This window comes from Aquila chrysaetos, chromosome 5 (assembly GCF_900496995.4).
Source record: "Aquila chrysaetos chrysaetos chromosome 5, bAquChr1.4, whole genome shotgun sequence".
NCBI classification, from domain to species: Eukaryota; Metazoa; Chordata; class Aves; order Accipitriformes; family Accipitridae; genus Aquila; species Aquila chrysaetos.
The window spans coordinates 61,794,739-61,808,852 of record NC_044008.1 but is presented as its reverse complement, the minus strand read 5'-3'; the positions used below and the strand labels follow the sequence as shown (position 1 = coordinate 61,808,852).

Genomic DNA, 14,114 nt, shown 5'->3' with positions numbered 1-14,114 from the left:
ACAGCAGGGCGCAGGCCCCCCCACTGCCTGCCACATGCCTCGGTTGGCCAGGGCACAAGGCACAGGGGCAGGAGTCCAGAGTCGGAGTGTTTGGGCTGGGGGGCAAGGGGGCTTTGTGGAAAGAGGAAGGGCGCAGGGAGAAGAAGCCCATGCCTTGGGGAAGCAGGTACACTGAAATGTTGGGTCTCCCCCACCCACACCCCCATGGGGGACTTCTGGCTGCTGGAGCTTCATGAGCACCTACCACCCCCAGAAGGTTTCTGCTGGTGGCCGAGGGGAGCTGGGTTATGGGGGCTGCTGCAAGAGGCACCAGAAGGATTGGGGCCGAGGGTCTGCGGATCCGGCTCCTGGGGCATGACAGGACAGTAGAGACCAGGAGACCACGAATGGGGAAAGTGTCTCCAAAGGCCAAGTGTCGCTGGGAACCCCCCCCCCCCCCCCCCCCCCCCCCCCCGCTGAGGGCATGCGGTCCAGTCTTGCCGAAGCGGTTGCTGAGTACGTGCGGGAGCTAAATGCATTGTGCCCTGGCCAGACCCCAGCCAGCAACCAAGCACCACCAGACCTGGATGCTCTCATGCTTGCTTGTTCCCCAGGGCTCACGCTCTACCTGCGTCGCAGCAGGGCAGCCTCCTGCCGCTCATGGCAACCGTGTGTTTTCCCTGCGCAGTCTCTGGCACAGGGCCCCCTTCAGGGGGTGCTAGCAAGGCGGACAGCGGCTCCAGCTCGGCGACATGGGGGGTGAGCGACAGCCAGGTGGGACATGGTTGCAGTGTCTCTCACACGAGCAGGCACCGAGCCGGCCACCTCACCTCCTCCAGTGTATGCCAGCAGCCGTGACCCACTGCGCGTGACCTGCCGCCGATCCCCTCCAGCCGCCGGACAGGAGTATGTGCTTGCGAAAAGGCCGCAGGGCCCCGGGGCTGAACCCGGCTTTGAAGAGACGCCCTGGGGCTGGATGTTGCAGCGTCTGTGAGTTTCTGCCTCGGGGACATGGCAGACAGAGCGCAACCCTTCCCTGCAGGCCACGTCACGCTGCGCATTGGGAGCCGTTGACACCTTTTGCCTGCTGGCACATTGGACAGAAGGGGTCAGCCCCCGCAGGAGAATCACACCAGTTCTGCCCTTTCCTCCCCCATCAGTCCTGGCACACAGACCCATGGCCTCTGCCCGCCCCACAGACTGCATGGCATTGACCCCCCCACCACTGACGGGGAACAGGGACATACGCTCTCCCGTGCTGGCTGCTGCCTCATGCCTCACGGTGCCAGCCTGAGACCCCCAGACGTGCGGAGCTGCATGCTGGCCCACGGGAGCAGAAGCTGCCGCGTTTGCAGGGCCAGCTGGTCCCGGAAGATGGCAGCAACTGTCATCCCCAGGGGGGAAAGCCGGCCCCCGCAGCCAGCAAACCCCAGCCTAGCAGGGAGCGGAGGCTCAGACCGCTTCGTCATCAGGCCAGGGCCACCCATGCCACCGCATAACGGAGCCAAGTACGGAGTGGATGGGCCTCAACAAAAGCTGCTCTGCTGCAGGACTCTCTGCCAGGACACAGCTCCTGACAGCTAGTGGGGAGCAGCTAATCACAGGCACAGACTATGATTTTCTCCTGGACGGGATACATCGCCCAGGCGTCCAGGCGCCCTGACCAACTGCCGATGAGGAGACAGACACCTCCTGCCAGCAAGCCCAGCCTGCCCCCGGCCCCATGCAATGTCCAGAGAAGCGGCCTGCAAGTGGTGGGCCCACCCTGAACAAGCAGGAAGGAGGGAATCCATCCCCAGACTGTCTCCCAAAGACCCTGTCTCCAGGGCTGTGCTGCCCCGGCAACTCTAAGGATGCCCGTACGGGACCAGGAGCTCGGATTGCCACGTGACGATCTGGGAGGGTGTGGGAGATCAGGACCCCAGAAGCGCACCAGGCTGACTGGCCCAGGGCCATTCGGGCAGACGCTGACGAGATCAGAGCGGGAAGCAGAACCGACATGGTGGGAGCAGCACCCCTGGCATGTGCCCTCCCACCGTCTGTGCCGTGGCCCTCTAGCCAGCGGGAGCAGGGCATGGGGGCGACCCGAGGTGGTGCCGCTGGCGCAGCGCTGAGGGACCGCTGAGGGCCGGGACCGGACAGCGGGGCCTCAGCCAGGCCTCACCGGGGCACGGCCAGCCGCGCGCGCACCGAAGCTGGCCCCCTCGTCGTCCCGGCCCTGCAGCGGGGAGAGGGGAGAAGGCGAAGAGCCGGGGGGGGGCGGTCCCGGGGCCTGCCGGACGTCAGGCCACTGCCGGCGGGGACGGGCAGTACGGCGTCGGCCCCCCCCGAGCCTCCCGTTCCCCCGGGCGCGGACAGATATCCACTCCTGCGGGCGGCACACGCCAACCCCGCCGCTCACGCGGCCGCAGACACCGGCGCCACCGGCACGGCCCGGCCCGCGGGGACCCGGCCGGGCCCTCCGATCTCCCCGGATACCCCGTCCACTCACTCCCGGTCCTCCCCTGGGTTTCCCCGGTCCCCGGTTCCCCACCGCGTGGCGCCCGCGTTTCCCGGTCCCCCCACTCACCCCCCGGCCGCCTCGGACCTCCCCGGTCACCTGCGCTCCCTCCCGGTCCCCGCACCCCACGGCTGCCCGGAGTACCCCGTCTCCCGGCTCCCCCACTCACCCCCGGCTGCCCTGGAAGGCGATAGCGAGGCCCGGACGGCCCACTTCAACAACAGCGGGGCAACCGAGGAGTCCGCTCTGCGCCCAGGTTCCCCCGGCTCCCCCCGACCGCCACGCACGGTCCGGTCCCACCTGCCGCCGACCGCAGCCCGCGCAGCGCCGCGCCGCCGCCGCCGAGACCGCAACTGCAGGAGGCTCAGCCAGGGGCCCGGCCCGCAGGCACCCGGACGAAGCCGGCCCGCGCAGTCCGGCCGCGGCATCGGCCCTGTTAATGCGGGACCGCGGCGGGCGCGGCGGGCCCGGGGGGCAGCGGCCGGGGGGGGGGAGGCGGTTGGCGGCGGGAGCCCCGTGGCGGGGCTCGGCCTGACCGGCTATTTTTGCAGCCGGCCGGGCTAATCCCCTGAGCGGCTTCCCGGCGTTAGGTAAACGGCGCGACGCGATGCGCTCGGCGACGGTCCCGGCCCGGCGGCCCGGCGATGGGGCAAGTGGCGGGAGCGGGCGGGGCAGGCGGCGACGCGGCCAGGGGCGGGCTGGGGGCCGCTGGGCGCACCGCCGCCGTCGAGCCCCGGGGGCGGCACGGGACAGAGGCTCGGCAAGGTAGCAGGAGGGCGGCGAGGCGGGCCGGGACCGGGTCATGCAGGGACCCTCTCCCGGCTGGGGCTCCCCGGAGCGGGAGCGGGGCCGGCGGGCGCCGCGGGGCACCCCCCCCGGTGGGGCAGGCGGGGTGCGGTTCAGCTGCCCCACACCGCCATCGCACGTTGCGTCGGTGCGCGAGGAGGAGCCCGGCTCTTCTACCGGCCGGGCTGGAGGGCGCTGGCGGCCCCGGGCCACGGCGGCTTCGGGCCGCTCTTCGCGGCCGAGGCGGAGACGACCTGACGGGTGAGGCCCGCGGCGGCCCCGGGGAGAGCCGGGCCTCGGGACCCGGACGGCTCTCCAGGGCGCCCCCGCCCCGCAGAGGACGGCTGCGGCGAGGAAAGCGGCGTGGTGCGGGATCGGGCAGGGGCGGGCCGCGACCCAGCGCCCGGGCCAGGAGGTGTCCGTGAAAGGTGCTGGCGCCCTGGCGGGCGGGCGGGCTGGTGGAGCGGGACCCGCGGCTCACCTTCGTGCCGGGAAACGGCGACGTCGGAAGGGCAGTCCCGGCCGGGGGCGCGGTGAGGGCTGAAGCGCCCGCCGGTTGCCGCGACCGGCCAGCCCCATCCCGTGCCCGCGTCACAAGGCCCATGGAGATGCGGCGTCCCCACCATGCAGCCGAGGAGGTATCTTCTTCATCGACGCTTTCCCTACGGATACGGCCGCGGGCAGGTGGGCGGACAGGGGCAGGGGGGGGCCGGGGCGGGCAGGGGGCTTTGGGAGGGGGGCAAGGGGCCGTGGGCGGGGGGGGGCAGGGACAGGTAGGGCCGGGGGCCGGGCAGGGGGCTGGGCAGCCGGCCTGGCCCGCAGGAGCCCGACGTGCCGCCCGAGGCACCGCTTGACCTGTCGAAGTGACGCTGCTGGAGGTGCGGACGCCCGACCGCAGCCGCTGCCGCCCGCCACCCGCATGAGCATGGGCTCGCCAGCGGAGGGAGCTGGGCAACTTCACTTCGCGCGGGGCGACTTGCGGCGGCGCTAAAACAGAGCATGTTGGGAGCTCAGATGTCTCTTCTCTCTCCCCAGCTTCCCCACCATCTATTTTGCTCCAGCTGGCAAGAAGCAGAGTCCAAAGAAGTATGAGGTGAGTCTTTTGCTGCTCTTGCTGCTTTGTATAGAAGTGAAGTAGCATCCCGGTGTCCAAATAATGCCGAGCATCTCTGGAGTTGCAGGTGGCACTCTGTCCCATTAGTTACCCTGGGAACACAGCCGGTGGTACCTGCTGGGAATGTTCTGCTGCATGCTGCAGGCCCATGGGGAGAGCTCTGTTTGCAGTCACCTTGGCCTCTTGCCTGGCACCTGAACCCAACCCCCAGTGAAGGGGAAGCCCACAGGGAGTACAGGCACTGCCTTACTGTCTTGTGCTTTCTGCAGGGCGGCAGAGAAGTGAGTGACTTCATTAGCTACTTGAAGCGGGAGGCAACCAACACTCCTGTGCTGCAGGAGGAAGATAAAACCAAGAAATCCAAGAAGAAGGTGAAGGAGGATTTGTAAAGTACCCACTCACTATCTGGTCAGGATGAGCTCCATGTGAATTGGGGAAGCACTGGGCAGACTGGGGCCAGTTCTGGGTTGTGGAGAGCCAGTGACCATGTGGGCCAAGGGGACCCAGCTGCTGTATCTAGTTCTGTTTAATTTCCTGCCGTCTCTTAGCTGCACTGTTGTGGGGCTCCCCAGACTGGTTTGTTTTGTGGTTTGGGGGGGGGTGGGGGGTAGGGTTATTTTCTAATTTTTTTTGTACATTTGGAGAAGTGAAACAATAAAATGACCCCCTTAAGACCAAGTGTGTTTGTCCTATGGAGACCTGTCAAACCTAACACCAGGATCCTGCTCTTCATAGGCAGCAACCTCCTACTGTGAGTCTAGTTTCCTTCAGTGAGCCTTTAGAAGTCTGTTTGTAAATATTAAGTTCAGCCTTTAGCCTGTTCTTCCTCAGGTAAGGCGAGTCCTTCCAGACCATACATAGTAGCAGCAGCTGTCCCAACATGCTGTGCTTCAGGTGCTACGTTTATGCAGATTGTGGGCTTAGGGACTCTGGTCACAAATGCTTTTGCTGTCTGTATGCTGCCTCAGCGAGTTTAGAGGTATGTGGTACTTAAATCTGACTGTTGGATCTAGACAAGTGCAGGCATACAGAGCAGTCTGGCATAGGATTTGCTCAGCAGCATACAAGCAGCAGGAATAAATCAGCTTTTAAGCTGGTGAAAAAGTAGTCAAGTGTAGGGGAGGGGTGCTACTAACCACATACTCAACCCAAACGCAGGTAGGGCCAGTACTGAGGGTGTTTCTCACAGCCAGTAGGCTTGTCTGTGGCTTGTATGTGGTTAGGACAGTTAAGACCAGTTAATTGTAAGATCATTACTTCTCTTGGTAGAAGGCAGGCTGGTAGCTGTGGCTTTCTCTTCAGGAGAGAGAGGAATAGGATCCTGTGCTGCAGTCAGATGGTGTGGGCACCAACCATCCTGGGGTACAGGCAGTCCTAACTTCCTTTGGCCCAGAATGCGCTGACTGGGAAATGCAGGAGCGAGATGGTGGGTGAACACACACGGGCTGTTGCCCCAGCTATCTGAATTTTTTGGGCTGCATGTGCATTGAAGTGAGGATCAGCAGACTTGTAAGGCACTGCTGTGTTGCAGCAGTTGCCATGGTAAGAGCCAGTGCTTGCTTTCTCTGTGGATTCCTCCCCCACAACTCCAAAGGCTGTGTACCAATTATTTATTGCTGCTGGAATTCTCCAGGTACAGTAGATCATACAGTGCTTAGCACATGGTTCTGTGTCTACAGCAGCTATGCAGTACAAGAATTTCTTTCCCAGCTACATTAGTAGTATCTTAAACTGCATCTACCTTTTGCACTCTGCTGCTGGCTAGCAGGTGCTCCATGTCCCAGAATAGACATCAAGACACCTTGCAGGGGGAAGCATATGTGTGACATTGGGTGGTCCTGGCGCCTCAGGCTGGCAGGACCCCTGCACCTGGCTGCAGACTTGAGATGCTAGCACAAGGAACAGGGGAATACAACAGGGCCTGCTTCTGACTGCTGATGAGTACCTTCTGTAAAACCAAACTGGAGCACTCCGTCCTTAATGAGTACTGCCCTGTGTCAGGCAAGGCAGAGCCAAGGGGAAGCTTTTCTGATCCTCGCTTTGCTCCCTAGTCTGTGACTTCAGAACTGGTGGCAGATGGGCCCTAAGCACAAGTAAAGTTCTTCAGCATGTTTGGCCCAGAGCCCTGTCTTGGTAAGTGTTGGTGCTAGTGCCCGAACCAGTGGGGGTGAAGTAAGCACAGGCTTGGTGAAGCTTTCTGGCAAGAGGGACAAAGGACCTGAGCAAGGGCATTGTGCTGGGGTGTGCTGGTGACTGTCCAGGTACCCCTTACTGTGTGCTGCAATTAAAATGAAGCTAATGAGGCTTCAGTTGAGGAGAAGCAGACATCTGAGGAAGGATTCATAGGTTAACTCAGCAAACATGATTGACACAGGCCTTGCTTTCAGCAGCCACCCCCCAAAGGTTTAAGTAACGCATCCACGAGGGTTGGCTCAGGCCTTAGCAGAGGGTTGCTGAGTGCCTGGCTCTGCCTCTCCTCTGCAGCCAAGGCCTCCTGCTCTCCTGCAGGGAGCAGAAAACAAGCTGGCTGCAGGCAGCTGGAGCAGCCCAGCAGCTGGCCTGTGCACTAGCCACACGTGGGCTGTGGGGCACTGGGATAAGCACTGATGGCAGCAGGGCACTCCTGAACCCTGTCCTTAATCTCATGCACCCTCAGGGATTTGTTTCCTCCACCACTTCAGGGACAGGTCCTGATAAGCAAGGAAAAGAATTGCAGCAACGGTTTGCCTAGGAGCTCCCGCTTCCTTCAAACTGTAGAATCAGGCTTTTGATATGAGACAGCTTCTGGTGGAGGTATTCACAGCGCTGCTTCTCCTGCTGGTAGCTAGGATAAGTCTAGAGGGGGAAAAAAAAAATATATATGGATCAGCTATGGGAGGGAACCTAGTCCCTGCCCTGCATCCAGCCTCACCTTCTTGAAGTGGCTGGACTCACGCACAATTGTAGCTTCAAGTGCCTGAAACCCAGAAGCAGCTGGGTGAGCAGAACTGGAACATGGCTGTGTCGTGCCATTATGCCCCAGGTCTCCCTCTTGCCTTGCGTTCCTCCGTTCCTTGTTTCAACATCTTCATTTTGGCTCCCAGTTGAATAAATTTCCAGCTCACGTTACCAATGCAAGCGTGCAGATTGCAGTACTCTGTGTAGTCTGCACTAAAAGCTGCCTCATAAGCTCTGCACTGCTCCACTGAGGAGATGGTACAGTATTTCCTGCCGCGACCAGGAGAAGCTTGTTCTCCCTGGGCCTGCAAGACCTCTGCAGCAGAGCAGAGCCCTTGCTCTTGGCAGGGCAGGGGGCTGGCGGTGCTGTCGTCTTGCCGAGGCCCTTTGGTGTGAGGGACAGCAAGTAGGCAGGGCTGCGACCTGGCTGTGCCTGGGGCCCGGCTTGCAGCCCTTTTGCTGCTGTTGTTGGAGGTGAGGCAGGTAGCTTGTCTCAGCCTGCCTGATGCTGTGGGGCTGGGCCAAATTACACTAAGCCAATGGGGAGCCCCACAGCAGTGAGAGCCAAGCTCTCTTACCACAAGTAATCTGGGATCCCTGCTAAGGAGGAGCTGCTAGCCTGGGACCTGGCACCTGGCAAGGAGCAGAAGATCACGAGGGTTATAAAGCTCTCTGGAGCACCTCTGCTTCACCTCGGCCAGGACTTGTCCTGCCCCTGGGCTCACTGGAAGGCCCCTTCTCCAAAGCTAAGACTGCAGTCACACGGCTCTGGTGGACATAGAGCCCCTGGCCCACCGGCGAGATCTGAGGGGCCTTTCAGGGACCCCTGGGGGATGCTGGCATGCAAGGCGCGAGGGGTGCCCTGCTTGGCCACGCAGCTGCAGCAGAGATGGCCTCAGGTCACGAGGCTGGGTGGTTCACCCAGGCTTGCACTGTCCCCATATTTGCCCTGGCCTCCCAGCCAAAGCCTCTCTGCTTGCCAGGAGTCCTGGTTTGGGCGACCCACCTCCTCCCAGGGCTCCCTCGGGTCTGGTCCAGCTTCTGCATGAGCTGGCAGGGCCGTGCACCCTGGGGCTGTCCCTGGCTGCTTGCCCCAGGCACCCCTCACCTCTGGGGGCAGAGGGGTGCTGCTCTGGGCTTGGGGCACTTTCCTCCCAGTCATCGCCTGCCTCCTCCTCGCTCTTGGGGCTCTCCAGCTCCCCAGCATGGCTGCTGGGGGGCAGAAGCCCAGCTTGCTGCTGGCCCTGTGCTGCTGGGTGGCCCGCGCTGAGCATCTGTGGGCAGCTCCGGTGCCACTCTCATGAGCCAGGGCCAGATGCCAGGGCCCAAGACGTCTTGCTGGCTCTCAGATCTGAGAAATCTAGCAGTGCCAGGCGTTTCTGAAAGACAAACTTGCTCTGCCACAGGCCTGTCCTGGGCCCCTGTGCTGGGACCCGGCGCTGGAGGGTCCCCTGCCAGCTTCAGCCCACACAGCCCAGGGCTGCTGCTGCATCCCTCACTTCATGTCAGTGCTCGGGCGTGCCCTGTCCTTTGGGCTGTAAGGGGTGGGGGGGGGTGTCACAGCAGGGCCAGCCCCCCCCCACTGCTGCACCATGCCTCCGGTTGGCCAGGGCACAAGGCAGGGGCAGAGTCCAGAGCTCGGAGTGTTTGGGCTGGGGGGCAAGGGGGGCTTTGCTGGAAAGGAGGCGCAGGGAGGAAGAAGCCCAATGCCTTTGGGAAGCAGGTACACTGAACTGGGGTCTCCCCACCCACACCCCCCTGGGGGCTTTCTGCTGCTGGAGCTCATGAGCACCTACCACCCCCAGAAGGTTTCTGCTGGTGGCCTGAGGGGAGCTGGGTTCCGGCGGCTGCTGCAGAGGCACCAGGAAGGATGGGGCCGAGGGTCTGCGATCCTGGCTCCTGGGCATGACAGACAGTAGAGACCAGAGACCAAGACTGGGGAAAGTGTCTCCAAATGCCAAGTGCCTGGGCAGCAGAGGGCTGGGTCCAGTCTTGCCCGAAGGGTGCTGAGTACGTGGGAGTAAATGCATTGTGCCCATGGCCAGACCCCAGCAGCAACCAAGCACCCCCAGACCCTGCTGCTCTCACTGCTGCTTGTCCCAGGGCTCCCGCTCTACCTGCGCTGCAGCAGGGCAGCCTGCTGCCGCTCCTGCACCGTGTTCCCTGGCCAGTTCTCTGGCACAAGGGCCCCCTTCAGGGGGTAGCAGCAGCAGGCAGCCGGCTCCAGCTCGGCGACCTGGGGGGAGCGCAGCCAGGTGGGCATGTTGCAGTGCTCTCACACTCGAGCAGGCACCGCAGCCGGCACCCTCACCTCCTCCAGTGCTGCCAGCAGCCGTGCCCCACTGCGCCTGCCCGCCGGCATCCCCTCCAGCCGCCGCAGGAGCTCGTGCTTGCGAAAAGGCCGCAGGGCCCGGGGCTGAACCAGGCTTTGAAGAGACGCCCTGGGGCTGGCTGTTGCAGGTCTGTGGTTTCTGCTCTCGGGGACATGGCAGACAGAGCCCTTCCCTGGCAGGCCCGTCACGCTGGCCTTGGGAGCCGTGACACCTTTGCCTGCGGACACATTGGAACAGAATGGGGTCAGCCCCCGAGGAGAATCACACCAGGTTCTGCTTTCCTCCCCCATCAGTCCTGGCACACAGACCCCTGAGCCTCTGCGCCCCCAGCCTGCCATGGCTGCCCCCCCACCACTGACGGGACAGGGACACTACAGCTCTCCCGGTGCTGCTGCTGCCTCCTGCTCACTGGTGCAGCCTGAGACCCCCAGACGTGCGGAGCTGCTGCCCTGGCCACGGTGAGCAGCAGCTGCCGCGTTGCAGGGCCAGCTGGTCCCGGAAGAGGCAGCACTGTCATCCCAGGGGGAAAGCAGGGCCCCCGCAGCCAGCAAACCCCAGCCTGGCAGGGAGCGGAGGCTCAGCACCCGCTGTCATTCAGGCCAGGGCCACCCATGGCACCGCACTAACTGGAGCCAAGTACGGCTGGATCGGGCTCAACAACTGCTCTGCTGCAGGACTCCTCTGCCAGGGACACAGGCTCCTGCAGCAGTGGGGAGCAGCTTCCCCAGGCACAGACTATGATTTTCTCCTGGATACTGCCCAGGCTGTCCAGCTGGCCCTGACCAAGCCTGGGAGAAGACAACACCTCCTGCCAGCCAAGCCCAGCCTGCCCCCCTGGCCCCATGCAATGTCCAGAGAAGGCCCTGCAAGGTGGGCACCCTGAACAAGCAAGGAAGGAGGGAATCCATCCCCAGACTGTCTCCAAAGACCCTGTCTCCAGGGCTGATGCTGCCCCGGCACTCTGGATGCCCGTACAGGGACCAGGAGCTCAGGATGCCGTGAGCTCGGGGAGGGTGTCGGGGACTTCTAGACCCCGAAAGCACCAGGCTGCTTGGCCAGGGCCATCGGGGACCGTGACGAGAAGAGCGGGAGCGAACCCGACTGGTGGGAGCGCACCCCTGGGCAGTGCTCCCACCCGTCTGTGCCTGTGGCTCTGCCAGCGGGAGCAGGGCTGGGGCTGACCCCGAGGTGGTGCCGCTGGCGCAGCGCTGAGGGGACCGGAGGGCCGGCGACCGGGACCGCGGGGCTCAGCAGGCTCACCGGGGCACGGCCAGCCGCGCGCACTCGAAGCTGGCCCCTCGTTCGTCCCGGCTGCAGCGGGAGAGGGAGAAGGCGAAGAGCCGCGGGGGGGGGTCCCGGGGCCTGCCGGCACCGTCAGGCACTGCCGGCGGGACGGGCCGTCAGGGCCGCGGCCCCCCCCCCGAGCCTCCCCGTTCCCCCGGGGCGCGGCAGATCCACCCTGCGGGGCGGCCCGCCACCCCCCGCTCCCACCGGCGGCAGCACCGGCGCCACCGGCACGGCCCGGCCCGCGGGGACCCGGCCGGGCCCTCCGATCTCCCCGCTACCCCGATCCACTCACTCCCGGCCTCCCTGGTTTCCCCGGTCCCCCGGTTCCCCCACGCCGTGGCCGCCCTGGGTTTCCCGGTCCCTCCCATTCACCCCCCCCGGCCGCCCTCGGCTCCCCGGTCCCCTGGTCCCTCCCGGTCCCCGCACCCCCCGGCTGCCCGGAGTACCCCGGTCTCCCCGGTCCCCCACTCACCCCCGGCTGCCCTGGAAGGCGATCGCGGGCCCGGCGCCCCCTTCAACAACAGCGGGCACCGATGAGTCCCGCCTGCGCCCGGTTCCCCCGGCTCCCCCCGCCCGCCCCGGTCCGGTCCCACCTGCCGCCGACCGCAGCCGCGCAGCGCCCGCGCCGCCGCCGCCGAGACCCGCACGTGCAGGAGGCTCAGCCAGGGGCCCGGCCCGCAGCCCCGGTACCGGAGCCGCCCGCGCAGCTCCGGCCGCGGCATGGCCCTGACTGCGGGACCGCGGCGGGCGCGGCGGGCCCGGGGGGCAGCGGCGGGGGGGGGGGGCGGTGGCGGCGGGAGCCCCGTGGCGGGGCTCGGCCTGACCCGGCTATTTTTGCCGCCGGCCCGGGCTAATCCCCTGAGCGGCTTCCCGGCGTTAGGTAACGGCGCGACGCGATGCGCTCGGCGACGGTCCCGGCCCGGGCGGCCCGGGGCAGTGGCGGCGGGGGGGGGGCGCGCGGAGGGGCGGGGGCTGGGGGCGGGGCGCGCCGCCGTCGAGCCCCGGGGGCGGCCCGGACCGAGGCGGCAGGTAGAGGCGGGCGGCGAGGCGGGCCGGGACCGGGCATGCCGGGACCCTCGCCCGGCGGCTCCCCGGAGGAGGCGGGGCCGGCGGGCGGCCCGGGGCCCGGTGGGCAGGGGGTGCGGTTCCGCCTGCCCCACACCGCCATCGCCGTGCCGTCGGTGCGCGAGGAGGAGCGGCTCTTCTACCGGCGGCTGGAGGCGGCTGGCGGCCCCGGGCCCCGGCGGCTTCGGGCCGCTCTTCGGGCCGACGGCTGGAGCGACCTGACGGGTGAGCGCCCGCGGGGGCCCCGGGGAGAGCCGGGCCTCGGGCGACCCGGGACGGCTCTCAGGGCCGCCCCCGCCCCGCAGAGGACCGGCTGCTGCGAAGCGCGTGGTGCGGGACGGGCAGGGCGGGCCGCGACCGCGGCCGGGCCAGGAGGTGTCCGTGAAGGTGCTGGGCGCCCTGGAGGACGGCGGGCTGGTGAGAGCGGGACCCGCGGCTCACCTTCGTGCCGGGACACGGCGACGTCGTGCAGGTCAGTCCCGGCCGGGGGGCGGTCGGGCTGAGCGCCGCCCGGTTTGCCGCGCCCGGCCAGCCCCTCCGTGCCCGCGTCGCAGGCCCTGGAGCTGGGCGTCCCCACCATGCAGCCCGGGGAGGTCTCCTTCTTCCTCGCCGCTTTCCCTACGGCTACGGCCGCCCGGGCAGGTAGGGCGGACAGGGGCAGGGGGGGCCGGGGCGGGCAGGGGGCTTGGGAGGGGGGCAAGGGGCCGGGGCGGGGGGGGGCAGGGACAGGTAGGGCCGGGGCCGGGCAGGGCTGGGCAGCCGGCGCGCTGTGCCCGCAGGGAGCCCGACGTGCCGCCCGAGGCACCGCTGCTGTTCGAAGTGACGCTGCTGGAGGTGCGAGACGGCCCCGACCGCAGCCGTGCCGCCCGCCACCCGCTGCGCCTGGGCTCGCCAGCGAGGGAGCGGGGCAACTTCCACTTCGCGCGGGGCGACTTCGCGGCGGCGCTGCGCTCCTACCGCCTGGCCCTGCGCGCCCTCGACGGCCCCGCCGCCGGTGAGACCGGGCGGGGGAGAAGGGGGGGGAGGTCGGGGGCTGAGTCGGGGCGCTGAGGCCGCGCTCCCCCCGCAGCCCCGCCCGGGCCGCAGGAAGAAGAGGAGCTGCGGGAGCAACGCGTCAAGTGCCTCAACAACTGCGCGGCCGCCGAGCTGAAGCTGGAGCGGGCGGGCGAGGCGCTGGCGGCCTGCGAGGCGGCACTGCGCATCAGCCCGGACAACGGCCGGGCGCTGCTCCGGCGGGGGCAGGTGGGTCCGAGGCCCGCGCCCCCCCCACCCCGCTCCTCTCCCCAGCCCGCCCGCCCGCTCCCGCCCGCTCCTCTCCCCGCAGCTGCTGGCGCAGCAGGGCCGGGACGCGGAGGCCGCGCTCGACCTGAGGAGAGCCCTGGAGCTGGACCCGGCCAGCAAGGTGCGGGGGTCCCGCAGGAACCCGGCTCGGGGTGGGGGGGCGACACCGGCACCGTCGGGGGTCCCGCCGGAGCCGCCGCAGCCGCCTCGTCGCCCGCAGGTAATCCACGCCGAGCTCTCGCGGCTGGTGAAGCGCCGGAGTCCCCCGGCCCGCGCCGACCCCCAGGAGCCCCGCCAGGACCGACGCCGCAGAGCCCCGGGTGCGTAGGCGCGGCGGAGGGGCTGCCCGGGGAGGGGCCGTCGGGGGCCGGTCGCGGTCCCGCCTGGCCCCACCGGCGCGGATGGCGCTCACGGCGGTCCCTCCCCGCAGAGCCCCAGCACCGCCCGCGGCGGAAGGAGAGGCCTGAGCGGCGCCGCGGAGCCCGCCCGGAGGAGCCGCCGCCCCCCCGGGGATGGAGAAGAGGCTGCGGGGCCGCCGGTGGCCCGGCCCGGGGGCCGCAGCGGCTCCGGGCGTCGGACCGAGGAGCGGGAAAGGCGCCCGCAGCGCCCCGCCCCCCGCACCGGCCGCCCCGCCCGCCCCTGCCCGCCCCTCCCCGTCCTGCCGCGCTGTCTCCCGTCCCGTCCCGTCCCGCCTCCGCGCCGCCCCGCCCCCCGCACGGCTCACGCCCCAGGCGTCATGGCGGGGGGCGGTCCCGTCATGTCCCGCCCCCCAACGCGTGGGCGCGGCTCTGGCGCCTGCGCCCCAGCTTCCGGCTTTTTCGCCCCCGCCGGC

The 14,114-nt window shown here is 67.4% G+C and overlaps 1 protein-coding gene and 1 long non-coding RNA gene across 2 annotated transcripts; both read left to right on the top strand.

Annotated features, from left to right (window-relative positions):
* The first annotated feature begins 4,262 nt into the window (after nucleotides 1-4,262).
* On the top strand, nucleotides 4,263-5,057 carry LOC115341392. Its single transcript, XR_003923382.2, has 2 exons — nucleotides 4,263-4,358; nucleotides 4,649-5,057. It is a non-coding gene; the product is annotated as an uncharacterized LOC115341392 (long non-coding RNA).
* A 6,943-nt stretch (nucleotides 5,058-12,000) lies between these two features.
* On the top strand, nucleotides 12,001-13,589 carry LOC121233304 (peptidyl-prolyl cis-trans isomerase FKBP8-like; the record flags this gene model as incomplete). The annotated part of the gene is given in 9 exon segments (XM_041123476.1): nucleotides 12,001-12,226; nucleotides 12,307-12,318; nucleotides 12,321-12,421; nucleotides 12,423-12,473; nucleotides 12,556-12,667; nucleotides 12,735-12,995; nucleotides 13,071-13,243; nucleotides 13,326-13,403; nucleotides 13,503-13,589. Coding segments are annotated over 9 exon segments (1,101 nt in total), but the record flags the coding sequence as incomplete, so codon positions are not given.
* Between the last annotated feature and the right edge of the window lie 525 nt (nucleotides 13,590-14,114).